This window comes from Mustelus asterias, unplaced genomic scaffold, assembly GCF_964213995.1.
Source record: "Mustelus asterias unplaced genomic scaffold, sMusAst1.hap1.1 HAP1_SCAFFOLD_1210, whole genome shotgun sequence".
In the NCBI taxonomy this organism is placed as follows: domain Eukaryota; kingdom Metazoa; phylum Chordata; class Chondrichthyes; order Carcharhiniformes; family Triakidae; genus Mustelus; species Mustelus asterias.
In genome coordinates this window covers 54,552-81,832 of record NW_027591155.1, presented here as the reverse complement: position 1 = coordinate 81,832, position 27,281 = coordinate 54,552, and the positions used below count along the sequence as shown (strand labels likewise).

Genomic DNA, 27,281 nt, shown 5'->3' with positions numbered 1-27,281 from the left:
CCGCCAGGGGTGGCGAGGGGTCTGCGTCTTCCCTGGGTGAAGCCGAGATACAGATGGGTGGCGGAGGGGCCGAATGGCCTCCCTTCCTCATTCCTACGTGACTCCCAACCCAAACCCCCCCCCCCCAATCCTCGCCCCTTCCTCACACACACCCCCACCCCCCCCCCCCGCATCCCAAATCCCACTGCACCCCCTGAGGAAAAGTGCAGCCTGACTCCAAAATCTAACCGATCGCGACAAACACCATTAAAAAAAACTCCAGTTTATTGACCGTCACAAAATAGTTTAAAAGACGAGAAGTTTGTGACTCCCATTCCTTAAAAAAAATCACCCCGAATATTGAGGGGGGTTTTCCAGAGCTGGGCCTGGACAGCCGATGGAGCCACGGCTTTAGGCCGCTGGCTGGGGGGAGGGAGGGAGGGAGGGAGAGAGCCGTGAGACGCTCCTCTGAGCTTCCAGACTCTCCGGAGTTCCTCGGGGGGGATCGGAGAATCCGGCACCGGGTGTGTGGCAGAGGACGCGCCAGGAACTGGCCGAGAAAGCGAGCGAGAGGCGGGAAGGCCTCAATCACAGCCCCCACCCTCACCCCCAGCAACAACCCACCCCCTCAGAGCGGAGCCTGCCTCCCAACACACACTCTCTCCCTCTCTCTCTCTCTCCCTCGCGAGGCTCAGAGATCTCACAGTGTGGACAAGACGTTAGAACGACCCAGAGAACGTTCCCCGAACGCCAATTGAAAAGCTCCATGTTTGTTCCGTCTAGGTGGCCGCCACGATCCCGGAGGATTTCCTCTGACGGAGATTGTACTTGGAGGGCTGTGAGGGAGAGACAGAGAGAATTGTAAACGGATCCGACCAAGTCCACCCCAAAACCGGCCTGGGTTTTAATCCACCCATCACTTACAATGCACTGACCCACCTCCTGTTCACCCAGCAGACACACACTTCATTACCTCCCCCTCCCTATAACCATCGACAGCGTCCCCCAAACCCGCCACCTCTACCCCCTAGAAGGACAAGGGCCGCAGACGCCATGGGGAACACCCACGCCTGCAAGTTTCACCCCCCCCCCCTCCCAAACACACACCATCCCGACTTGGAAATGTACCGGTCGCTCCTTCACTGTGTCTGGGTCAAAAATCCTGGAACTCCCTCCCTAACAGCGCTGTGGGTGTACCTACACCACACGGGACTGCAGCGGGTTCAAGATGGCGGCTCACCCACCACCTTCTCAAGGGGGTAATTAGGGATGAGGGGTAAATGCTGGGCCCGGCCAGCGACGCCCACATCCCCCCGAGTGAATAATCAAACCTCCTCTAACCCCAACGTCTCACCCCATGTTTCTGCCCGGGTCCGTGCCTGCGTCCCCCTCTCCCGCCCCGTCTGTTTCCATTTCCATCTCCCCCTGTCCCCCTCTGCCTCCATCTCCGTCCCCTCCCGTCCCTCTCTCCATCTCCGTCTCCCCCTGTCCCTCTCCATCTCTCTCCCTGTCACTCTCTGTCTCTCTCCCTGTCACTCTCTGTCTCTCTCCTCATAAACCTCCCTTTGTGACCGAGCTTTTGGTGGCCTGTCCCTAATATCTCCCAAAGTGTCTCGGGGTCAGATTGAAGCTCCTGTGAAGCACCTTGCGGGGCGGGGCGCTATGCAAATGCAGTATGCTGTCTGCCTTTCGCACAGAGCAGAGGGATCACTCGGTCACTCGATCTCTCCAGTGGGATAGCCAGGCCCAATCCATAGAATCCCTACAGTGCAGAAAGAGGCCATTCGGCCCATCGAGTCTGCACCGACCACAATCCCATCCAGGCCCTACCCCCATATCCCTACATATTTACCCACTAATCCCTCTAACCTACACATCTCAGGACACTAAGGGGCAATTTTTAGCACGGCCAATCAACCTAACCCGCACATCTTTGGACTGTGGGAGGAAACCGGAGCACCCGGAGGAAACCCACGCAGACACGAGGAGAACGCGCAAACTCCACACAGACAGTGACCCAAGCCGGGAATCGAACCCGGGAGCTGTGAAGCAGCAGTGCTAACCACTGTGCCACCGTGCCGCCCAGGGAAGGCACTCACCGACTCCGACACCAGGATGTTGTAGACGGACACCTCGGAGCGCCTGGCGTTGTGTCTCCGCACTGCCGAGCGAGAGGGTGATCGGGGTGGAGGCCCGGTCTTCCGGGGAGTACGGATCGGCAACACTGCCACTGTCAGAGACGGGAAGAGATTCCAGATCAGCACGGTAACCGAATGCAGCGATCACCCCCCGCCCCCAGCGACGGGGACAGCAATCCCCAAACATCAGGAGTACAAACACCCATTACACAGACTCCAACCCCATCACCCCGCGCCGAGGGAGCGCCGCACTGTGGGAGGGTCAGTGCTGGGGGAGCGCCGCACTGTGGGTGGGTCAGTGCTGGGGGAGCGCCGCACTGTGGGAGGGTCAGTGCTGGGGGAGCGCCGCACTGTGGGAGGGTCAGTGCTGAGGGAGCGCCGCACTGTGGGTGGGTCAGTGCTGGGGGAGCGCCGCACTGTGGGAGGGTCAGTGCTGAGGGAGCGCCGCACTGTGGGAGGGTCAGTGCTGAGGGAGCGCCGCACTGTGGGAGGGTCAGTGCTGAGGGAGCGCCGCACTGTGGGAGGGTCAGTGCTGAGGGAGCGCCGCACTGTGGGAGGGTCAGTGCTGAGGGAGCGCCGCACTGTGGGAGGGTCAGTGCTGAGGGAGCGCCGCACTGTGGGAGGGTCAGTGCTGAGGGAGCGCCGCACTGTGGGAGGGTCAGTGCTGAGGGAGCGCCGCACTGTGGGAGGGTCAGTGCTGAGGGAGCGCCGCACTGTGGGTCAGTGCTGAGGGAGCGCCGCACTGTTGGAGGGTCAGTGCTGAGGGAGCGCCGCACTGTCGGAGGGTCAGTGCTGAGGGAGTGCCGCACTGTCGGAGGGTCAGTGCTGAGGGAGTGCCGCACTGTGGGAGGGTCAGTGCTGAGGGTGCTTTGTGCCACCAGCAGAGGGCGACATCCCCCCACTATCAGCTCTCATGCATTAAATTCCAGGGAGGAAAGTTAACTTGTCATTCCGAGGGGATGATTCACTGTTTATCTCACCCCGTGCTGTACCTGTCCTGGGAGTGTTTGATGGGGACAGTGTAGAGGGAGCTTTACTCTGTATCTAACCCCGTGCTGTACCTGTCCTGGGAGTGTTTGATGGGGACAGTGTAGAGGGAGCTTTACTCTGTATCTAACCCTTTGCCGATCAAGGGATCTTAAGGGTTCTGTCATTTACTGTATATTTCCTATCTGTATTAGACCTTCCAAAATGCATTACCTCACATTTGTCCGGATTAAACTCCATCTGCCATCTCTCCGCCCAAGTCTCCAACTGATCTGTATCCTGCTGTATCCTCTGATGGTCCTCATCACTATCCGCAAATCCACCAACATTTGTGTCATCCACAAATTTACTCATCAATCCAGTTACATTTTCCTCCAAATCATTTATATATATTACAAACAGCAAAGGTCCCAGCACTGATCCCTGAGGAACACCACTTGTCACAGCCCTCCATTCAGAAACACACCCTTCCACTGCTACCCTCTGTCTTCTTTGACCGAGCCAGTTCTGTATCCACCTTGCAAGCTCACCTCTGATCCCATGCGACCTCACCTTCTGCACCAGTCTGCCATGAGGGACCTTGTCAAAGGCCTTACTGAAGTCCATGTAGACAACATCCACTGCCCTACCCTCATCAATCATCTTCGTCACTTCCTCAAAAAACTCGATCAAGTTCGTGAGACACGACCTCTCCTTCACAAAACCATGTTGGCTGTCACTAATACGTCACTTATTTCCAAGTGGGAATAAATCCTGTCTCGAAGAATCCTCTCCAATAATTTCCCTACCACTGATGTAAGGCTCACCGGCCTGTAATTACCTGGATTATTCTCGCTACCCTTCTTAAACAAAGGAACAACATTGGCTATTCTCCAATCCTCTGGGATCTCCCCTGTAGCCAGTGAGGATACAAAGATTTCTCTCAAGGCCCCAGCAATTTCCTCCCTTGCCTCTCTCAGTATTCTGGGGTATATCCCATCAGGCCCGGGGGGACTTGTTTACCTTAATGTTTCTCAAGAACCCCAATACCTCCTTTTTGATCTCAACATGACACAAACTATCTACACATCCTTCCCCAGACTCATCATCCACCAAGTCCTTCTCTTTGGTGAATACTGACGCAAAGTACTCATTTAATACCTCACCCATTTCCTCTGGCTCCTATTTACTCTGTATCTAACCCCGTGCTGTACCTGTCCTGGGAGTGTTTGATGGGGACAGTGTAGAGGGAGCTTTACTCTGTATCTAACTCCGTGCTGTACCTGTCCTGGGAGTGTTTGATGGGGACAGTGTAGAGGGAGCTTCACTCTGTATCGAACCCCGTGCTGTACCTGTCCTGGGAGTGTTTGATGGGGTCAGTGTAGAGGGAGCTTCACTCTGTATCTAACCCCGTGCTGTACCTGTCCTGGGAGTGTTTGATGGGGACAGTGTAGAGGGAGCTTTACTCTGTATCTAACTCCGTGCTGTACCTGTCCTGGGAGTGTTTGATGGGGACAGTGTAGAGGGAGCTTCACTCTGTATCGAACCCCGTGCTGTACCTGTCCTGGGAGTGTTTGATGGGGTCAGTGTAGAGGGAGCTTCACTCTGTATCTAACCCCGTGCTGTACCTGTCCTGGGAGTGTTTGATGGGGACAGTGTAGAGGGAGCTTTACTCTGTATCTAACCCCGTGCTGTACCTGTCCTGGGAGTGTTTGATGGGGACAGTGTAGAGGGAGCTTTACTCTGTATCTAACCCCGTGCTGTACCTGTCCTGGGAGTGTTTGATGGGGACAGTGTAGAGGGAGCTTTACTCAGTATCTAACCCCGTGCTGTACCTGTCCTGGGAGTGTTTGATGGGGACAGTGTAGAGGGAGCTTTACTCTGTATCGAACCCCGTGCTGTACCTGTCCTGGGAGTGTTTGATGGGGACAGTGTAGAGGGAGCTTCACTCTGTATCGAACCCCGTGCTGTACCTGTCCTGGGAGTGTTTGATGGGGTCAGTGTAGAGGGAGCTTCACTCTGTATCGAACCCCGTGCTGTACCTGTCCTGGGAGTGTTTGATGGGGACAGTGTAGAGGGAGCTTCACTCTGTATCTAACCCCGTGCTGTACCTGTCGTGGGAGTGTTTGATGGGGACTGTATAGAGGGAGCTTTACTCTGTATCTAACCCCATGCTGTACCTGTCCTGGGAGTGTTTGATGGGGACAGTGTAGAGGGAGCTTTACTCTGTATTTAACCCCGTGCTGTACCAGTCCTGGGAGTGTTTGATGGGGACAGTGTAGAGGGAGCTTTACTCTGTATTTAACCCCGTGCTGTACCAGTCCTGGGAGTGTTTGATGGGGACAGTGTAGAGGGAGTTTTACTCTGTATTTAACCCCGTGCTGTCCCTGTCCTGGGAGTGTTTGATGGGGACAGTGTAGAGGGAGCTTTACTCTGTATTTAACCCCGTGCTGTACCTGTCCTGGGAATGTTTGATGGGGACAGAGTAGAGGGAGCTTTACTCTGTATCTAACCCCGTGCTGTACCTGTCCTGGGAGTGTTTGATGGGGGACAGTGTAGAGGGAGATTTTTTACTCACATTCCGCTGACGGCTGAGATTCTTCCTTTGCCAGCTTCACGTCCCCAATTCCCGAATCGAATTCGCTGATATCCTTCCTCCCCTCCTGCCATTGGGTGCGGGCGGGAGACAGAAGTGGAGCTGTTGGAATGAGAGACTGGTCTATACCTCTGATCTGTTAAAGCAACATCGCACCGATCCCGGTGTTATCAGGGCAATAACCCTCATGGTGTGACGCACCCCACAGTGCACCAGCCGAGGGCACTCAGTCCACAAGGATCACAAACCTGCCAGCTTCGTCAGATAAATCTGTAGAATTCACTACAGGATGGAGTGACGGGGGGGGGAAACGGGGTCGCAGGGGGAGGGTGAGGATGGTGGGGGCGAGATCGAGATGCGATCGCCCCGATTATATTGAATGGCAGAACAGGCTCGGGGGGCTGAATGGCCTCCTCCTGCTCCTCTGTGTCTCTGGTAACTCCCTGCTATTCGCCTTGGGAGTGCCTCGTCTCAGGGGACGCAGGGAGAGGGTCTGAGGATGAAGCAGCAGAGTCGAGAGCACAAACCCCATCCCCTCATCTCCCCCCCACCCCCCCGTAACTCAAACCCGTCCCCTCCCTTGCCGCCGCCCCCCCCCCACCCTGCTGGCTCTCACCTGCCTCCTCGATGGCCCGCTGCAGCTGGCACTGTGTCTCCCTCACGCCACGCAGCAGCTCCAGGCTCTGTCTCCCCACGTCCTGGTAGGTGATGAACGAGTACGTCAGCACCAACAGGCCAACCAACACCACCAGCTTTCGCAGCAGCCACACCCGGGAATACACCCGCTCCTGCACCAGGCGGTGAGGGGGAAGAGACAGAGAGAGAGAGAGAGAGAGACAGGAGTCAGTGACACGGGGAGGACGGAGCGCTAAGCCGACAGCGCTGTGGGTAGCTCCTCAGCGACCCAGAGTGTTCCCCTCCCGGGAACGAATCATCCCGTCCGGTTACCCAGCGTGGGTGCGGTACTCACGGCGAAATTCTCACTGCACCGAGACCCGGACAATATCCAGGCTCGGGCTGACAAGTGGGGAGTAACATTCACCCCACACAAGCACCAGGCAATGACCATCTCCAACAAGAGAGGATCCAACTTTCTTTCCTCAGAGAGTGGCTGGGGTGTGGAATGGACTACCTGCAGTGATAGTGGAGTCGGACACTTTCGGAACATTTAAGCGGTTATTGGATAGGCACATGGAGCACACCAGGATGACAGGGAGTGGGATAGCTTGACCTTGGTTTCAGATAAAGCTCAGCACAACATCGTGGGCCGAAGGGCCTGTTCTGTGCTGTGCTGTTCTATGTTCTATGAGTAGTAAGGGCGTGGAATGCCCTGCCTGCAGCAGTAGTGGACTCGCCAACATTAAGGGCATTTGAATGGTCATTGGATAAACATATGGATGATATTGATATATATAAATAGCTTGATCTGGGTTTCAGATAAAGCTCGGCACAACAACGTGGGCCGAAGGGCCTGTTCTGTGCTGTACTGTTCTATGTTCTATATTGGAATAGTGTAGGTTAGATGGGCTTTAGATTGGTTCCACTGGTCGGCGCAACATCGAGGGCCGAAGGGCCTGTACTGCGCTGTAATGTTCTATGTTCTATGTTCTAACCATCTCCCCTTGACATTCAATGGCATTCCCATCGCTGAATCCCCCCCCACTATCAACATCCTGGGGGTCACCATTGAGTAGAAACTGAACTGGACCCAGCCACATAAATACTGTGGCTCCCAGAGCAGGTCAGAGGCTGGGAATCCTGCGGAGAGTAACTCACCTCCTGACTCCCCCCCCAAAGCCTGTCCACCATCTACAAGGCACAAGTCAGGAGTGTGATGGAATACTCTCCCACTCGCCTGGATGAGCGCGGCTCCGACAACACTCGAGAAGCTCGACACCATCCGGGACAAAGCAGCCCCCCCCCTGCTCGATCGACACGCTAACCCCCCCCACCCTCGACATTCACTCCCTCCACCACCGACGCACAGCGGCAGCAGTGTGTACCGTCTACAAGATGCACCGCAGCGACTCGCCAAGGCTCCTTCGACAGCGCCGCCCAAACCCACCACCTCTAGGACAAGGGCAGCAGACACCACGGGGAACACCCACACCCTGCGTGTCCCTCCTCTGTGGAATTCTCCCCCTCCCCAGACAGAGTTGAGGCCCCAGTCAGATCAGACAAGACCTATTGACTGGGGAAGCAGGCTTGAGGCGGGCCAATACTCAGTTAATGGTAGGGCGTTGGGGAGAGTTACAGAACAAAGAGATCTAGGGGTACATGTTCATAGCTCCTTGAAAGTGGAGTCACAGGTGGACAGAGTGGTGAAGAAGGCATTCGGCATGCTTGGTTTCATCGGTCAGAACATTGAATACAGGAGTTGGGACGTCTTGTTGAAGTTGTACAAGACAGTGGTAAGGCCACACTTGGAATACTGTGTGCAATTCTCGTCACCCTATTATAGAAAGGATATAATTAAACTAGAAAGAGTGCAGAAAAGATTTACTAGGATGCTACCGGGACTTAATGGATTGAGTTATAAGGAGAGGCTGAATAGACTGGGACTTTTTTCTCTGGAGCGTAGGAGGCTGAGGGGTGATCTTATAGAGGTCTATAAAATAATGAGGGGCACAGATCAGCTAGATAGTCAATATCTTTTCCCAAAGGTCGGGGAGTCTAAAACTAGAGGGCATAGGTTTAAGGGGAGAGATACAAAAGTGTCCAGAGGGGCAATTTTTTCACACAGAGGGTGGTGAGTGTCTGGAACAAGCTGCCTGAGGCAGTAGTAGAGGCGGGTACAATTTTATCTTTTAAAAAACATTTAGACAGTTACATGGGTACGATGGGTGTAGAGGGATATGGGCCACATGCGGGCAATTGGGATCAGCTTAGGGGTTTAAAAAAAAAAGGGTGGCATGGACAAGTTGGGCCGAAGGGCCTGTTTCCATGCTGTAAACCTCTGTGACTCTAAATGGCCTCCTCCTGCTTCTACTTCCGATGGAAGCTGCTGACAGGAGGGGAAGGGGGGATCCACGAGGAGATTGTCTTGTGTAAACAAATGCTAAGGTGCCCAGTCATAGGGCAGCAGCAGGCCATTTGGCCTGTGGCATCTGTGCTAGCCCCATCTCGTTCAGTTCCACTTCACCCCCCACACCAACCCTTCCCCCGTGACCCTGCGGGAGTAACTCAGCCCCGTCCCCCCACCCTCCCCCCGTGACCCTGCGGGAGTAACTCAGCCCAGTCCCCCCCACCCTTCCCCCGTGACCCTGCGGGAGTAACTCAGCCCAGTCCCCCCACCCTCCCCCCGTGACCCTGCGGGAGTAACTCAGCCCCGTCCCCCACCCTCCCCCCGTGACCCTGCGGGAGTAACTCAGCTCGGTCCCCCCACCCTCCCCCCGTGACCCTGCGGGAGTAACTCAGCCCCGTCCCCCACCCTCCCCCCGTGACCCTGCGGGAGTAACTCAGCCCCGTCCCCCCACCCTCCCCCCGTGACCCTGCAGGAGTAACTCAGCCCCGTCCCCCCACCCTCCCCCCGTGACCCTGCGGGAGTAACTCAGCCCAGTCCCCCCACCCTTCCCCCGTGACCCTCCCCATTCTCCCTCTCTAGATAATGATCCAGTTCCCCTTTGGGAAGCCTCGATTGAACCTGCCTCCCCCACACTCTCAGGCAGCGCCTTCCAGATCCTAACCACTCGCTGTGTGAAAAACTCTCTCCCCGTGTCTCCGTCGCTTCTTTCTCCAATCGCCTCCAATCTGTGTCCCCCTCTGGTTCCCCATCCTCCCGCCAATGGGAACAGTTTCTCCCTCTCTACTCTGTCCCGGACCCCAATCCCCCCCCCTCATGATTTTGAACCCCTCGATCAAATCTCCTTCAACCTTCTCCTCGTGTCTGCGTGGGTTTCCTCCGGGTGCTCCGGTTTCCTCCCACAGTCCAAAGATGTGCGGGTTAGTTGGATTGGCCATGCTAAAATGCACCTTAGTGTCAGGGGGACTAGCTAGAGTAAATGCATGGGGTTATGGGGGTAGGGCCTGGGTGGGATTGTGGTCGGTGCAGACTCGATGGGCCGAATGGCCTCCTTCTGCACTGTAGGGTTTCTATGAATTCCTGCAGTGAAGTGAATTCATAGAATCCTACAATGCAGGAGGTCATTCGGCCCATCGAGTCTTCACTGACCACAATCCCAGCCTGGCCCTATCCCGTACCCGTATATATTTACCCTGCTAATCTCCCTGACACTAAGCGGTGGCACAGTGGTTGGCACTGCTGCCTCACAGCGCCAGAGACCCGGCTTCGATTCCCGGCTTGGGTCACCGTCTGTGCGGAGTCTGCACATTCCCCCCGTGTCTGCGTGGGTTTCCTCCGGGTGCTCCGGTTTCCTCCCACACTCCAAGGATGTGTGGGTTAGGGTGCATTGGCCGTGCTCAATTGCCCCTTAGTGTCCCGGGATGCATAGGTTAGAGGGATTAGTGGGTAAATATGTGGGGTTACGGGGGATAGGGACTGTGGTTGGCACAGAGCTGATGGGCCGAATGGCCTACTTCTGCACTGCAGGGTTTCTATGTTTCTAGTGCCTTGAATAAGTTGAACATCACCTCTTTGTTCCTGTACTCTATGCCCCCTATCAATAAATCCCAGGAGACTGGATGTCTCCACGGGAAGTTTAAACACAAGGCAGTTCTCAATGGTAAATGAATCAGGACTGGGTGTGGATACATCGAATGATACGGAGGATCGAGAGAGAGTGGAAATCATTCTTCAGCCTTCCTTATTGGAAATGTCAGACCCCTCCCCAAAAGAAGGGGGTCACACGAGCTCACACACTAAATGAGTCCCATGCCCCGTGAAGGCAGAAAGACAGTGGAAGGAGGGAGTGAATCCTACATGTTCCCCGCTGCACACACTCCGCCTTAGATCTTCTAACCGTCAATCAACGACTTGGACTCACCGCATATTCAAAGCTGGACTCGGAAGGCCCCAATTCTGAGGAATAGATCGTTCTCTCCAGCAACATAGATAAACAGATCAATACGTACAGCACCAGCCTGTGGAACAGCCAAAAACACACAGAAAGTGGCAAATCTGCACTGTCCCCATCAAACACTCCCAGGACAGGTACAGCACGGGGTTAGATACAGAGTAAAGTTCCCTCTACACTGTCCCCATCAAACACTCCCAGGACAGGTACAGCACGGGGTTAGATACAGAGTAAAGTTCCCTCTACACTGTCCCCATCAAACACACCCAGGACAGGTACAGCACGGGGTTAGATACAGAGTAAAGCTCCCTCTACACTGTCCCCATCAAACACTCCCAGGACAGGTACAGCACGGGGTCAGATACAGAGTAAAGCTCCCTCTACACTGTCCCCCATCAAACACTCCCAGGACAGGTACAGCACGGGGTTAGATACAGAGTAAAGCTCCCTCTACACTGTCCCCATCAAACACTCCCAGGACAGGTACAGCGCGGGGTTAGATACAGAGTAAAGCTCCCTCTACACTGTCCCCATCAAACACTCCCAGGACAGGTACAGCGCGGGGTTAGATACAGAGTAAAGCTCCCTCTACACTGTCCCCATCAAACACTCCCAGGACAGGTACAGCACGGGGTCAGATACAGAGTAAAGTTCCCTCTACTCTGTCCCCATCAAACACTCCCAGGACAGGTACAGCACGGGGTTAGATACAGAGTAAAGCTCCCTCTACACTGTCCCCATCAAACACTCCCAGGACAGGTACAGCACGGGGTTAGATACAGAGTAAAGCTCCCTCTACACTGTCCCCCATCAAACACTCCCAGGACAGGTACAGCACGGGCTGAGATGCAGAGTAAAGCTCCCTCGACACTGTCCCCCATCAAACACTCCCAGGACAGGTACAGCACGGCGTTAGATACAGAGTAAAGCTCCCTCTACACTGTCCCCATCAAACACTCCCAGGACAGGTACAGCACGGGGTTAGATACAGAGTAAAGCTCCCTCTACACTGTCCCCATCAAACACTCCCAGGACAGGTACAGCACGGGGTTAGATACAGAGTAAAGCTCCCTCTACACTGTCCCCATCAAACACTCCCAGGACAGGTACAGCACGGGGTTAGATACAGAGTAAAGCTCCCTCTACACTGTCCCCCATCAAACACTCCCAGGACAGGTACAGCACGGGCTTAGATACAGAGTAAAGCTCCCTCTACACTGTCCCCCATCAAACACTCCCAGGACAGGTACAGCACGGGGTTAGATACAGAGTAAAGCTCCCTCTACACTGTCCCCCATCAAACACTCCCAGGACAGGTACAGCACGGGCTTAGATGCAGAGTAAAGCTCCCTCTACACTGTCCCCCATCAAACACTCCCAGGACAGGTACAGCACGGGGTTAGATACAGAGTAAAGCTCCCTCTACACTGTCCCCATCAAACACTCCCAGGACAGGTACAGCACGGGGTTAGATACAGAGTAAAGCTCCCTCTACACTGTCCCCATCAAACACTCCCAGGACAGGTACAGCACGGGGTTAGATACAGAGTAAAGCTCCCTCTACACTGTCCCCATCAAACACTCCCAGGACAGGTACAGCACGGGGTTAGATACAGAGTAAAGCTCCCTCTACACTGTCCCCCATCAAACACTCCCAGGACAGGTACAGCACGGGCTTAGATACAGAGTAAAGCTCCCTCTACACTGTCCCCCATCAAACACTCCCAGGACAGGTACAGCACGGGGTTAGATACAGAGTAAAGCTCCCTCTACACTGTCCCCCATCAAACACTCCCAGGACAGGTACAGCACGGGCTTAGATACAGAGTAAAGCTCCCTCTACACTGTCCCCCATCAAACACTCCCAGGACAGGTACAGCACGGGGTCAGATACAGAGTAAAGTTCCCTCTACACTGTCCCCATCAAACACTCCCAGGACAGGTACAGCACGGGGTTAGATACAGAGTAAAGCTCCCTCTACACTGTCCCCATCAAACACTCCCAGGACAGGTACAGCACGGGGTTAGATACAGAGTAAAGCTCCCTCTACACTGTCCCCCATCAAACACTCCCAGGACAGGGACAGCACGGGGTTTGATACAGAGTAAAGCCCCCTCTACACTGTCCCCCATCAAACACTCCCAGGACAGGTACAGCACGGGGTTTGATACAGAGTAAAGCCCCCTCTACACTGTCCCCATCAAACACTCCCAGGACAGGTACAGCACGGGGTTTGATACAGAGTGAAGCTCCCTCTACACTGTCCCCATCAAACACTCCCAGGACAGGTACAGCACGGGGTCAGATACAGAGTTAAGTTCCCTCTACACTGTCCCCATCAAACACTCCCAGGACAGGTACAGCACGGGGTTAGATACAGAGTAAAGCTCCCTCTACACTGTCCCCATCAAACACTCCCAAGACAGGTACAGCACGGGGTTAGATACAGTGTAAAACTCCCTCTACACTGTCCCCCATCAAACATTCCCAGGACAGGTACAGCACGGGGTTAGATACAGAGTAAAGCTCCCTCTACACTGTCCCCATCAAACACTCCCAGGACAGGTACAGCACGGGGTTAGATACAGAGTAAAACTCCCTCTACACTGTCCCCCATCAAACATTCCCAGGACAGGGACAGCACGGGGTTTGATACAGAGTAAAGCCCCCTCTACACTGTCCCCATCAAACACTCCCAGGACAGGTACAACACGGGGTTAGATACAGAGTAAAGCTCCCTCTACACTGTCCCCATCAAACACTCCCAGGACAGGTACAGCACGGGGTTAGATACAGAGTAAAGCTCACTCTACACTGTCCCCATCAAACATTCCCAGGACAGGGACAGCACGGGGTTTGATACAGAGTAAAGCCCCCTCTACACTGTCCCCATCAAACACTCCCAGGACAGGTACAACACGGGGTTAGATACAGAGTAAAGCTCCCTCTACACTGTCCCCCATCAAACACTCCCAGGACAGGTACAGCACGGGGTTAGATACAGAGTAAAGCTCCCTCTACACTGTCCCCATCAAACACTCCCAGGACAGGGACAGCACGGGGTTTGATACAGAGTAAAGCCCCCTCTACACTGTCCCCCATCAAACACTCCCAGGACAGGTACAGCACGGGGTTTGATACAGAGTAAAGCCCCCTCTACACTGTCCCCATCAAACACTCCCAGGACAGGTACAGCACGGGGTTTGATACAGAGTGAAGCTCCCTCTACACTGTCCCCATCAAACACTCCCAGGACAGGTACAGCACGGGGTTAGATACAGAGTAAAGCTCCCTCTAAACTGTCCCCATCAAACACTCCCAGGACAGGTACAGCACGGGGTTAGATACAGAGTGAAGCTCCCTCTACACTGTCCCCATCAAACACTCCCAGGACAGGTACAGCACGGGGTTTGATACAGAGTGAAGCTCCCTCTACACTGTCCCCATCAAACACTCCCAGGACAGGTACAGCACGGGGTTTGATACAGAGTAAAGCTCCCGCTGCACTGTCCCCCATCAAACACTCCCAGGACAGGTACAGCACGGGGTTTGATACAGAGTAAAGCTCCCTCTACACTGTCCCCATCAAACACTCCCAGGACAGGTACAGCACGGGGTTAGATACAGAGTAAAGCTCCCTCTACACTGTCCCCATCAAACACTCCCAGGACAGGTACAGCACGGGGTTAGATACAGAGTGAAGCTCCCTCTACACTGTCCCCATCAAACACTCCCAGGACAGGTACAGCACGGGGTTTGATACAGAGTAAAGCTCCCGCTGCACTGTCCCCCATCAAACACTCCCAGGACAGGTACAGCACGGGGTTAGATACAGGGTAAAGCTCCCTCTACACTGTCCCCATCAAACACACCCAGGACAGGTACAGCCCGGGGTTAGATACAGAGTAAAGCTCCCGCTGCACTGTCCCCCATCAAACACTCCCAGGACAGGTACAACACGGGACACTGAATCCGGAGTGGGTCTCAGTACCTGGCAGCAGCGGTGCGCTGGGTAGATGTCACCAGGAACGCCACGAGGAAAGCCATCAGGTTGTACGTGAAGGAGTAGAAGGTGGTGGACTCGATCATGATGAACTGATGCAGGTACGAGAGGCGGTGGAATATCTCCGAGAAGACTCGCTGCTGCTCCTGCGTCGAGTCCTGCATCTCACGGAACACCCGCTGCACACCTGGAAACAACAGCCTGAGTTTATACAGCACCTCGACCATCCCCCGCTGCACTGCACAGCAGCGTAAACCAGACATCATCTGACCCCAGGACACATCGGGAGCTGTCAGGGACAGGCGACCCAAAACCCGCTCACAGAGGGTGGTTTTTGAGAAAGAATGTCATAGACAGGGAGCAAGAGGGGGAGCCAGCGAGAGAGGGACGGAAGCTTTTAGGGCAGGAATTCCAGAGTTTACATCCCCCAGGGAGTTGAAGGTAGGGCCGCCAATGGTGGAGGAGATGGGAATCGGGGAATGCTCGAGAGCCCGGAATTGGAGGAGCGCAGAGATCTCGAAGGGTTGTAGGAGATTAAAGTTTATTATTTATTATATTTTAAGTTTTATTTATTAGTCACAAGGAGGCTTACATTAACACTGTATTGAATTTACCATTTAAATCCCCTGGTTGCCACACTCCAGCGCCTGTTCGGGTACACTGCGGGAGAATTTAGCATGGCCAATGCACCTAACCAGTGGACTGAGGAAACCGGAGCACCCGGAGGAAACCCACGCAGACACGGGGAGAATGTGCAAACTCCACACAGACAGCGACCCAAGCTGGGAATCGAACCCAGGTCCCTGGAGCTGTGAAGCAGCAGTGCTAACCACTGTGCCATTGTGTCACCCAGATTACAGTGATAGGGAGGGTTGTAGGGGCTGGAGGAGGTTAGAGATAGGGAGTGTTGTGGGGTCTGGAGGAGGTTACAGAGATTGGGAGACTTGTAGGGGCTGGAGGAGGGTACAGAGATAGGGAAGGTTGTAGGGGCTGGAGGAGGTTACAGAGATTGGGAAGGTTGTAGGGGCTGGAGGAGGTTACAGAGATAGGGAAGGTTGTAGGGGCTGGAGGAGGTTACAGTGATAGGGAGGGTTGTAGGGGCTGGAGGAGATTACAGAGATAGGGGGGGTTGTAGGAGCTGGAGGAGGTTACAGAGATGGGGAGGGTTGTAGGGGCTGGAGGGGGTTACAGAGATAGGGAGGGTTATACGGGCTGGAGGAGGTTACAGAGATAGGGAGGGGTGTAGGGGCTGGAGGAGGTTACAGAGACAGGGAGGGTTGTAGGGGCTGGAGGGGGTTACAGAGATAGAATAAAGAACAAAGAAAATTACAGCACAGGAACAGGCCCTTCGGCCCTCCAAGCCTGTACCGACCATGCTGCCCGACTGAACTAAAACCCCCTACCCTTCCGGGGACCATATCCCTCTATTCCCATCCCATTCATGTATTTGTCAAGACGCTCCTTAAAAGTCACTGCCGTATCTGCTTCCACTACCTCCCCCGGCAACGAGTTCCAGGCACCCACTTCTCTCTCTGTAAAAAATCTGCCTCGTACATCTCCTTTAAAACTTGCCCCTCGCATCTTAAACCTGTGCCCCCTAGTAATTGACTCTTCCACCCTGGGAAAAAGCTTCTGACTATCCACTCTGTCCATGCCTCTCATAATCTTGTAGACTTCTATCAGGTCTCCCCTCAACCCCCGTCGCTCCAGTGAAATAAACCAAGTTTCTCCAACCTCTCCTCAAAGCTAATGCCCTCCATACCAGGCAACATCCTGGTAAATATTTTCTGTACCCTCTCCAAAGCCTCCACATCCTTCTGGTAGTGTGGCGACCAGAATTGAACACTATATTCCAAGTGCGGCCTCACTAAGGTTCTATAAAGCTGCAACATAACTTGCCAATTTTTAAACTCAATACCCCGGCTGATGAAGGCAAGCATGCCGTATGCCTCCTTGACTACCTTCTCCACCTGCGTTGCCACTTTCAGTGACCTGTGTACCTGGACACCCAGATCCATCTGCCTATCAATACTCTTAAGGATTCTGCCATTTACTGTATATTTCCTATCTGTATTAGACCTTCCAAAATGCATTACCTCACATTTGTCCGGATTAAACTCCATCTGCCATCTCTCTGCCCAAGTCTCCAACCGTTCTATATCCTGCTGTATCCTCTGATGATCCTCATCGCTATCCACAAATCCACCAACCTTTGTATCGTCCGCAAACTTACTCATCAATCCAGTTACATTTTCCTCCAAATCATTTATATATATTACAAACAGCAAAGGTCCCAGCTCTGATCCCTGAGGAACGGCACTTGTCACAGTCCTCCACTCAGAAACACACCCTTCCACAAGGATGGTTGTAGCGTCTGGAGGAGGTTACAGAGATAGGGAGGGTTGTAGGGGCTGGAGGAGGTTACAGAGATAGGGAGGGTTGTAGCGGCTGGAGGGGGTTACAGAGATAGGGAGGGTTGTAGGGGCTGGAGGAGGTTACAGTGATAGGGAGGGTTGTAGCGGCTGGAGGAGGTTACAGTGATAGGGTTGTAGCGGCTGGAGGAGGTTACAGTGATAGGGAGGGTTGTAGGGGCTGGAGGAGGTTACAGAGTTAGGGAGGGGTGTGGGGGGGAAGTATGGATGTGAAGAGCTGGTGGGTGTTGAAGGATGGATGGAGGGATGGTTTACATTTTGAATTACTAGCCATGTCCATCTACCCCATCTCTGCCATTAGTGTCAGCCTTTAACCCCCAGTGGGGTATCCATTCTACCCAGTCTGAAGGTCACACCCGTCCCCCAGGTTAGAGAAATCTGCACACAGACCGTCAGCCTGGCGATGTGTAACCAGCGGTGTGCCACAGGGATCAGTCGGGTTACCTGTTTACAATCTACCTTGAAGGCTGGGGCAAAGGTACCAACATTTACTCCAGTCAAATCTGCCAATGAACGCAGAGTTTGGCCAGAATGGAAGCTGTGAGGTGGACACAAAGTCTTCAAACCATATCGATACGTTAAGTGAGTGGGCGGAAAAACATCTGGCGGGTGGATTGTGACCTGGGAAAATGTGAGGATGTCCACTTTGGCACGGAGAGTAGAAAAACAGCACATTATCAAAATGGAGAGACTATGGAATTCTGCAGTGCAGAGGGATCTGGGCGCCCGGGTACGTGAATCACAAAAGGTCATCATGCCGGCAGAGTGATTGGGAAGGCAAATGGGAATGTTGTCCTTTATCGCGAGGGGGAGGGGGGGTGAATGGAGTATAAGAGTTGGTTAGTGTTGCTCCAACTGTACAGGGAGTTGGTGTTTCTGCAGCTGGAGCACTGCGAACAGTTCTGGTCTCCTCACCCTCACTGAAGGAGGGATCCACTCTCATCGGAGGCCGTTCAGAGAAGGTTCACTGGGCCGATTCCTGGGGTGAAGGGGGGGGGGTTTTGTCTGATGAGAAGGTTGAGCAGGTCGGGGCCTGAACCCATTGGAGTTTAGAAGAATGAGAGGGGATCTTATTGAAACATCTCCGATTCTGAGGGGGGGGTTTGACAGGGTGGATGCTGAGAGGATGTTTCCCCCACTTGTGGGGGGGAATCTAGAACTGGCGGGGGACAGTTTGAGAATGAGGGGGTCTCCCATTGAAGACGGAGATGAGGAGGAATTTCTTCTCTGAGGGTGGTCAGTCTGTAGAATTCTCTCTCTCCCCCCCCCTCCAGACGGCAGTGGGGGCTGCGGCTCACTGAGTATATTCAAGGGCGAGTTACACAGATTTCTGATGGGCAGGCAGGGGGGGGGGTTGGGGAGGGGGTGTTGAGGGGGAGGCCAGCTCCCTGCACTGACCTTGCGTGGACTGCTGCAGGGTTAACTTCAGCGTGTCTCCATTGCGAAGAATTTCCTCCTGACCCCTCAGCGTGGCATTCTGGGCGTCCAACATCTCCTGGGCCATCTGATTGGTCACCTCCAGCTGACTGGCCACGCTGTCTGAAGTCACGGTCAGTCTGTAAACCATCACCCGAGGGTCACCACTCGCCCCGAGGGTCACCATTCGCCCCGAGAGTCACCATTCGCCCCGAGGGTCACCATTCGCCCCGAGGGTCACCATTCGCCCCGAGGGTCACCATTCGCCCCGAGGGTCACCATTCGCCCCGAGGGTCACCATTCGCCCCGAGGGTCACCATTCGCCCCGAGGGTCACCATTCGCCCCGAGGGTCACCATTCGCCCCGAGGGTCACCATTCGCCCCGAGGGTCACCATTCGCCCCGAGGGTCACCATTCGCCCCGAGGGTCACCATTCGCCCCGAGGGTCACCATTCGCCCCGAGGGTCACCATTCGCCCCGAGGGTCACCATTCGCCCCGAGGGTCACCATTCGCCCCGAGGGTCACCATTCGCCCCCGAGGGTCACCATTCACCCCGAGGGTCACCATTCGCCCCGAGGGTCACCATTCGCCCCGAGGGTCACCATTCGCCCCGGCGTCACCATTCGCCCCGAGGGTCACCATTCGCCCCGAGGGTCACCATTCGCCCCGAGGGTCACCATTCACCCTGGAGTCACCATTCACCCTGGAGTCACCATTCACCCCGAGGGTCACCATTCACCCCGAGGGTCACCATTCACCCCGAGGGTCACCATTCACCCCGAGGGTCACCATTCACCCCGAGGGTCACCATTCACCCCGAGGGTCACCATTCACCCCGAGGGTCACCATTCACCCCGAGGGTCACCATTCACCCCGAGGGTCACCATTCACCCCGAGGGTCACCATTCACCCCGAGGGTCACCATTCACCCCGAGGGTCACCATTCACCCCGAGGGTCACCATTCACCCCGAGGGTCACCATTCACCCCGAGGGTCACCATTCACCCCGAGGGTCACCATTCACCCCGAGGGTCACCATTCACCCCGAGGGTCACCATTCACCCCGAGGGTCACCATTCACCCCGAGGGTCACCATTCACCCCGAGGGTCACCATTCACCCCGAGGGTCACCATTCACCCCGAGGGTCACCATTCACCCCGAGGGTCACCATTCACCCCGAGGGTCACCATTCACCCCGAGGGTCACCATTCACCCCGAGGGTCACCATTCACCCCGAGGGTCACCACTCGCCCCGAGGGTCACCACTCGCCCCGAGGGTCACCACTCGCCCCGGCGTCACCATTCACCCCGAGGGTCACCATTCACCCCGAGGGTCACCATTCACCCCGAGAGTCACCAACACGGACACACAGCTCTCCCTCACTGCCCCTACTCTGCCTCCCTCCCCACTGCCCTACCTCACTATCCCTACCCTGCCCCCTCCCCTACCCTGCCTCCCTCCCCACACTGCCCTCCATCACTGCCCCCACCCCCCCTCCCCACTATCTTGCCTTCCCTACCCCCTCAAAACTCTCCCTCCCTCATCCCCCTCACCCACAAACTCTCCCTCTCTCCTCCTCTCTCTTTCCCTTCCCCAAACTCTCCTCCCCCTCCCCCCCGGGGCACCTGCTCGCGGCCCCCTCCCCCCCGGGGCACCTGCTCGCGGCCCCCTCCCCCCCGGGGCACCTGCTCACGGCCCCCTCCCCCCCGGGGCACCTGCTCACGGCCCCCTCCCCTCCGGGGCACCTGCTCGCGGCCCCCTCCCCCCCGGGGCACCTGCTCGCGGCCCCCTCCCCTCCGCCGGGGCACCTGCTCGCGGCCCCCTCCCCTCCGCCGGGGCACCTGCTCGCGGCCCCCTCCCCTCCGCCGGGGCACCTGCTCGCGGCCCCCTCCCCCCCGGGGCACCTGCTCGCGGCCCCCTCCCCTCCGCCGGGGCACCTGCTCACGGCCCCTTTCCGCACTGGGGCACCTGCTCGCGGCCCCCTCCCCCCCGGGGCACCTGCTCGCGGCCCCCTCCCCCCCGGGGCACCTGCTCGCGGCCCCCTCCCCCCCGGGGCACTTGCTCGCGGCCCCCTCCCCCCCGGGGCACCTGCTCGCGGCCCCCTCCCCCCCGGGGCACTTGCTCGCGGCCCCCTCCCCCCGGGGCACCTGCTCGCGGCCCCCTCCCCTCCGCCGGGGCACCTGCTCGCGGCCCCCTCCCCCCCGGGGCACTTGCTCGCGGCCCCCTCCCCTCCGCCGGGGCACCTGCTCGTGGCCCCCTACCCCCCGCCGGGGCACCTGCTCGCGGCCCCCTCCCCTCCGCCGGGGCACCTGCTCGCGGCCCCCTCCCCTCCGCCGGGGCACCTGCTCGCGGCCCCCTCCCCTCCGCCGGGGCACCTGCTCGCGGCCCCCTCCCCCCCGGGGCACCTGCTCGTGGCCCCCTCCCCTCCGCCGGGGCACCTGCTCGCGGCCCCCTCCCCTCCGCCGGGGCACCTGCTCGCGGCCCCCTCCCCCCCGGGGCACCTGCTCACGGCCCCCTCCCCCCGGGGCACCTGCTCACGGCCCCCTCCCCTCCGCCGGGGCACCTGCTCGTGGCCCCCTCCCCTCCGCCGGGGCACCTGCTCGCGGCCCCCTCCCCTCCGCCGGGGCACCTGCTCGTGGCCCCCTACCCCCCGCCGGGGCACCTGCTCGCGGCCCCCTCCCCTCCGCCGGGGCACCTGCTCGTGGCCCCCTCCCCGCTGGAGTACCTGTTTATGGTGTCTTCTGCCTGTTGCTGCCACTGTTCACTCTGTAGATAGTAGCAGATGCTGTAGGTGTGAGTGAAGAACTCAGTGTAGGCCCCAAACGCGACAGGGTCCATGTCCTGGGTACACTCGCGAAGGCTGCTGCTCTCTGTACAGGGAGGGAAGCTCTTCCCAGACCTGGAGTGAGGGGTTGAGGGGGGGGGGGGGGGGGGGTAGGGCAGGGATACACAACAGCACAAAAAAAAAATAATCACTCCTTCCTTCCTGTAAGGAAAATGGTGGCAGCCGGTCCAGGGAATGAGCAAGGGTTAATTCTACCCCTCCCGGAGGCTGCACTCCCCTCGCAACCCCACCCCCACAGCGAGCTTGCCTCTGAGCCACACATCCACCCTCAACAGTCACTCCCTCCACCACCGACACACAGTGGCAGCAGTGTGTACCGTCTACAAGATGCACCGCAGCGACTCGCCAAGGCTCCTTCAACAGCGCCGCCCAAACCCGCCACCTCTACCCCCTAGAAGGACAAGGGCAGCAGACGCCATGGGGAACACCCACCGCCTGCAAGTTCCTCCTTCCCCCCACCATCCCGACTTGGAAATATATCGGTCGCTCCTTCACTGTGACTAGATCAAAATCCCGGAACTCCCTCCCTAACAGCGCTGTGGGTGTACCTACACCACCCAGGACTGCAGCGGGTTCAAGATTGGGGCTCACCCACCACCTTCTCAAGGGGCGATGAGGTATGGGGGATAAACACACATGTACACTCCAATGCAGTGAGCGTTGGAAATCGCCTCACTTGACAAGGCCCCCATTAACGGCACGTTAGCACAGTGGTTAGCACTGCTGCTTCACAGCTCCAGGGTCCTGGGTTCGATTCCCGGCTCGGGTCACTGTCTGTGTGGAGTCTGCACATTCTCCCCGTGTCTGCGTGGGTTTCCTCCGGGTGCTCCAGTTTCCTCCCACAGTCCAAAGATGTGCGGGTTAGGTTGATTGGCCATGCTAAAAATGCCCCTTAGTGTCCTGAGATGCGTAGATTAGCGGGTAAATGTGTAGGGATATGGGGGTAGGGCTTGGGTGGGATTGTGGCCGGTGCAGACTCGATGGGCCGAATGGCCTCTTCCTGCACTGTAGGGTTTCTATGATTAACATTACCATCCTCGAATGATCACCATGAGTCAGAGATGTCCAATCTGTTCTTCCTTAGCACCGACCACCCCCACCCACGCCCCCCTCGCCACCCCCTCCAACTGACAGCACGCCGCCTCCTCGGCACCGACCCCCCCCCCGACAGCGTGCGTCCCCTCGGCACCAACCCCCCCGACAGTGCAGTTCTCCAAGTCTGCAAATGGAACGTTGATTCCTCCAGCGGTATGGTTGTGATCGACATGTTTGCGTGTTTTGTGGCACATTTGCAGTTTGTGGGATCATGCTGTGTACCAATGAGCTGTCGCCTCTTCCCTGGGCAAAGGGGAAGACTGTGGGGATGTTCCAAGGTGCTGGAAAGATCCCCAATCTCACAAATACAGCAACTGGAACCAGGATTAATTCTGGTGCAAAAGTCATTAATATATTGGAGTGGATCATTAAAATGTATTCTGACAATATCACACAGATAATGAGGTTAAAATTCACACAAATTGACCACACAACTACTGACTTCCTGTTTTTGTCTCTCCGTCTCTGCTTTGTTTCCTGTCAATACACCACTTATGTTTAAATTTATCTCAGAATAGATACAGAGTAAAGCTCCCTCTACACTGTCCCCCATCAAACACTCCCAGGACAGGTACAGCACGGGGTTAGATATAGAGTAAAGCTCCCTCTACACAGTCCCCATTAAACACTCCCAGGACAGGTACAGCACGGGGTTAGATACAGAGTAAAGCCCCCCCCCCCCGCTACACTGTCCCCATCAAACACTCCCAGGACAGGTACAGCACGGGGTTAGATACAGAGTAAAGCTCCCTCCACACTGTCCCAATCATCATTCCCAGGACAGGTACAGCATGGGGTTAGATGCAGAGTAAAGCTCCCTCTACACTGTCCCCATCTAACACGATGTGGCGATGCCGGCGTTGGACTGGGGTGAAAACAGTAAGAAGTGTCACAACACCAGGTTAAAGTCCAACAGGTTTATTTGGTAGCAAATACCATAAGCTTTCGGAGCGCTGCTCCTTCGTCAGATGGAGTGGAAATGCCCATCAAACACTCCCAGGACAGGGACAGCGCGGGGTCAGATACAGAGTAAAGCTTCCTCTACACTGTCCCCATCAAACACTCCCAGGACAGGTACAGCATGGGGTTAGATACAGAGGAAAGGTCCCTCTACACTGTCCCCGATCAAACACTCCCAGGGCAGGTACAGAACGGGGTTAGATACAGTGGAAAGGTCCCTCTCTCACACACAGTCTCTCTGTGTCATTCGCTCTCTCTCTGTCTCCCTTTCTCTGTGATATTTGTATCTCTCTCTCTCACCTCTCCAGGTGGCAGTGTGTGAAATCCAGGGCCATTCTGCTCTGCTGCTCCTGGTCCAGTTCCCTGCAGCCCCTGTCCAGCTTGGCCAGGGCTTGGCTCCAGCACTGGCCGTACTGGGGGAGCAGGCTCAGCTTCTGGAACTTTTCGTGCTGCTGCCTGCCCTCCTCCAAGAGCTGGGGCTGTTCCCGGAGGGCGGGAATGGGGGAATGCCCGAGGACCAGGAGCAGGAGCAGGAGCAGCAGCAGCAGAACCATCGCCTCTGCTCCCGGCACAACCACTTCCGCCTTTGTGTCAATTTCAAACCTCCCGCCCCTCCCGGAATGTATCAACATTCCAACACAGCCCCGCCCCTCTCCCCTCATTGGCGGCTCACCTTGTCAATCACAGGAAGCAGCCCTTTAAATCCAGCAGCAAATGGCGTGGGGGGGGAACGTTCCCTCAGCACTGACCCTCCCTCAGCACTGACCCTCCCTCAGTACTGACCCTCCCTCAGTGCGGCGCTCCCTCAGCACTGACCCTCCCTCAGCACTGACCCCTCCCTCAGTGCGGCGCTCCCTCAGCACTGACCCTCCCTCAGCACTGACCCTCCCTCAGTGCGGCGCTCCCTCAGCACTGACCCTCCCTCAGCACTGACCCTCCCTCAGTGCGGCGCTCCCTCAGCACTGACCTCCCTCAGCACTGACCCTCCCTCACCACTGACCCTTCCACAGTGCGGCGCTCCCTCAGCACTGACCCTCCCTCAGTGCGGCGCTCCCTCAGCACTGACCCTCCCTCAGCACTGACCCTCCCTCACCACTGACACTCCCACAGTGCGGCGCCCCCTCAGCACTGACCCTCCCACAGTGCGGCGCTCCCTCAGCACTGACCCTCCCACAGTGCGGCGCTCCCTCCGCACAGACCCTCCCACAGTGCGGCGCTCCTTCAGCACTGACCCTCCCTCGGTGTGGCGCTCCCTCAGCACTGACCCTCCCACAGTGCGGCGCTCCTTCAGCACTGACCCTCCCACAGTGCGGCGCTCCCTCAGCACTGACCCTCCCACAGTGCGGCACTCCCTCAGTACTGACCCTCCCACAGCACTGACCCTCCCTCAGCACTGACCCTCCCACAGTGCGGCGCCCCCTCAGTACTGACCCTCACTCGGTGCAGCGCTCCTTCAGCACTGACCCTCCCTCGGTGTGGCGCTCCCTCAGCACTGACCCTCCCACAGTGCGGTGCTCCCTCAGCACTGACCCTCCCACAGTGCGGCGCTCCCTCAGCACTGACCCTCCCACAGTGCGGCGCTCCCACAGCACTGACCCTCCCTCAGTGCGGCGCTCCCTCAGCACTAACCCTCCCTCAGTGCGGCACTCCCTCAGCACTGACCCTCCCACAGTGCGGCGCTCCCTCAGCACTGACCCTCCCACAGTGCGGCGCTCCCTCAGCACTGACCCTCCCACAGCGCGGCGCTCCCTCAGCACTGACCCTCCCTCAGTGCGGCACTCCCTCAGCACTGACCTTCCCGCAGTGCGGCGCTCCCTCAGAATTGACCCTCCCACAGTGCGGCGCTCCCTCAGCACTGACTGTCCCTCAGCACTGACCCTCCCACAATGCGGCGCTCCCTCAGCACTGACCCTCCCACAGCGCGGCACTCCCTCAGCACTGACTGTCCCACAGCACTGACCCTCCCTCAGCACTGACCCTCCCACAGTGCGGCACTCCCTCAGCACTGACTGTCCCACAGCACTGACCCTCCCTCAGCACTGACCCTCCCACAGCGCGGCACTCCCTCAGCACTGACTGTCCCACATCACTGACCCTCCCTCAGCACTGACCCACCCACAGTGCAGCGCTCCCTCAGCACTGACCCTCCCACAGCGCGGCACTCCCTCAGCACTGACTGTCCCACAGCACTGACCCTCCCTCAGCACTGACCCACCCACAGTGAGGCACTCCCTCAGCACTGACCCTCCCACAGTGCGGCACTCCCTCAGCACTGACCCTCCCACAGTGCGGCACTCCCTCAGCACTGACCCTCCCACAGTGCGGCACTCCCTCAGCACTGACCCTCCCTCGGTGCGGCGCTCCTTCAGCACTGACCCTCCCTCAGTGCGGCGCTCCCTCAGCACTGACCCTCCCACAGTGCGGCACTCCCTCAGCACTGAGCCTCCCACAGTGCGGCACTCCCTCAGCACTGACCCTCCCTCGGTGCGGCGCTCCCTCAGCACTGACCCTCCCTCAGTGCGGCGCTCTCTCAGCACTGACCCTCCCACAGTGTGGCACTCCCTCAGCACTGACCTTCCCGCAGTGCGGCGCTCCCTCAGCACTGACCCTCCCACAGTGCGGCGCTCCCTCAGCACGGACCCTCCGGCAGTGCGGTGCTCCCTCAGCACGGATCCTCCGACAGTGCGGCGCTCCCTCAGCACTGACCCTCCCACAGTGCAGCTCTCCCTCAGCACTGACCCGCTGACAGTGCAGCTCTCCCTCAGCACTGACCCTCCCGCAGTGCGGCGCTCCTTAGAACTGAGCCTCCCACAGTGCGGCGCTCCCTCAGCACTGACCCTCCCACAGTGCGGCGCTCACTCAGCACTGACCCTCCCATAGTGCGGTGCTCCCTCAGCACTGATTCTCCCACAGTGCAGCGCTCCCACAGCACTGACCCTCCCACAGTGCGGCGCTCCCTCAGCACTGACCCTCCCACAGTGCGGCGCTCCCTGAGCACTGACCCTCCCACAGTGCGGGCGCTCCCTCAGCACTGACCCTCCCACAGTGCGGCGCTCCCTCAGCACTCACCCTCTGACAGTGCGGCGCTCCCTCAACACTAACCCTCCGACAGTGCGCCCCTCCCTCAGCACTGACCCGCTGACAGTGCAGCTCTCACTCAGCACTGACCCTCCGACAGCACAGCGCTCCCTCAGCACTGACCCTCCCACAATGCGGTGCTCCCTCAGCACTGACCCTCCCACAGTGCGGTGCTCCCTCAGCACTGACCCTCCGACAGTGCGGCGCTCCCTCGGCACTGACCCGCTGACAGTGCAGCTCTCACTCAGCACTGACCCCCCCACAGTGCGGCACTCCCTCAGCAGTGACCCTCCAACAGTGCGGCGCTCCCTCAGCACTGACCCTCCCACAGTGCGGCGCTCCCTCAGCACTCACCCTCTGACAGTGCGGCGCTCCCTCAACACTAACCCTCCGACAGTGCGCCCCTCCCTCAGCACTGACCCGCTGACAGTGCAGCTCTCACTCAGCACTGACCCTCCGACAGCACAGCGCTCCCTCAGCACTGACCCTCCCACAATGCGGTGCTCCCTCAACACTAACCCTCCGACAGTGCGGCACTCCCTCAGCACTGACCCTCCCACAGTGCGGCGCTCCCTCAGCAGTGACCCTCCAACAGTGCGGCGCTCCCTCAGCCCTGACCCTCCCACAGTGCGGCACTCCCTCAGCACTGACCCTCTGACAGCACAGCGCTCCCTCTCACTGACCCTCCCACTGCTCTGGGTTATGGGTCGGCTATATTGGATTGGGACGAGGGGAAATGAGTTGCTTTCACGTGCTTGTGAATCTTTGATCCCCAGGACGATTCCCGCCACCGAAT

The 27,281-nt window shown here is 57.4% G+C and overlaps 1 protein-coding gene across 1 annotated transcript; it reads right to left on the bottom strand.

The window, feature by feature from the left end:
- Positions 1 to 248: 248 nt before the first annotated feature.
- LOC144488016 (uncharacterized) lies at positions 249 to 23,997 on the bottom strand. The gene is made up of 9 exons (XM_078206033.1): positions 23,708 to 23,997; positions 21,233 to 21,406; positions 18,487 to 18,644; positions 14,645 to 14,843; positions 10,623 to 10,719; positions 6,296 to 6,467; positions 5,662 to 5,781; positions 2,079 to 2,209; positions 249 to 815 (listed from the first exon to the last, which is right to left on the bottom strand). The coding sequence occupies exons 1-9, from the start codon at positions 23,959 to 23,961 to the stop codon at positions 759 to 761; spliced, it is 1,362 nt and encodes a 453-aa protein (XP_078062159.1). The 5' UTR covers positions 23,962 to 23,997; the 3' UTR covers positions 249 to 758.
- Between the last annotated feature and the right edge of the window lie 3,284 nt (positions 23,998 to 27,281).

What these genes read in the sequence shown, in the direction of transcription:
- LOC144488016 (XM_078206033.1), bottom strand. Translation starts at nt 23,961, where the DNA reads ATGGTTCTGCTGCTGCTGCTCCTGCTCCTGCTCCTGGTCCTCGGGCAT. An exon ending in CCTGCAGCAGTCCACGCAAG is followed by an intron (nt 14,844 to 18,486) that starts GTCAGTGCAGGG and finishes TGTTGTTTCCAG; the next exon opens with GTGTGCAGCGGGTGTTCCGT. An exon ending in ACATCCTGGTGTCGGAGTCG is followed by an intron (nt 816 to 2,078) that starts GTGAGTGCCTTC and finishes TCTCCCTCACAG; the next exon opens with CCCTCCAAGTACAATCTCCG.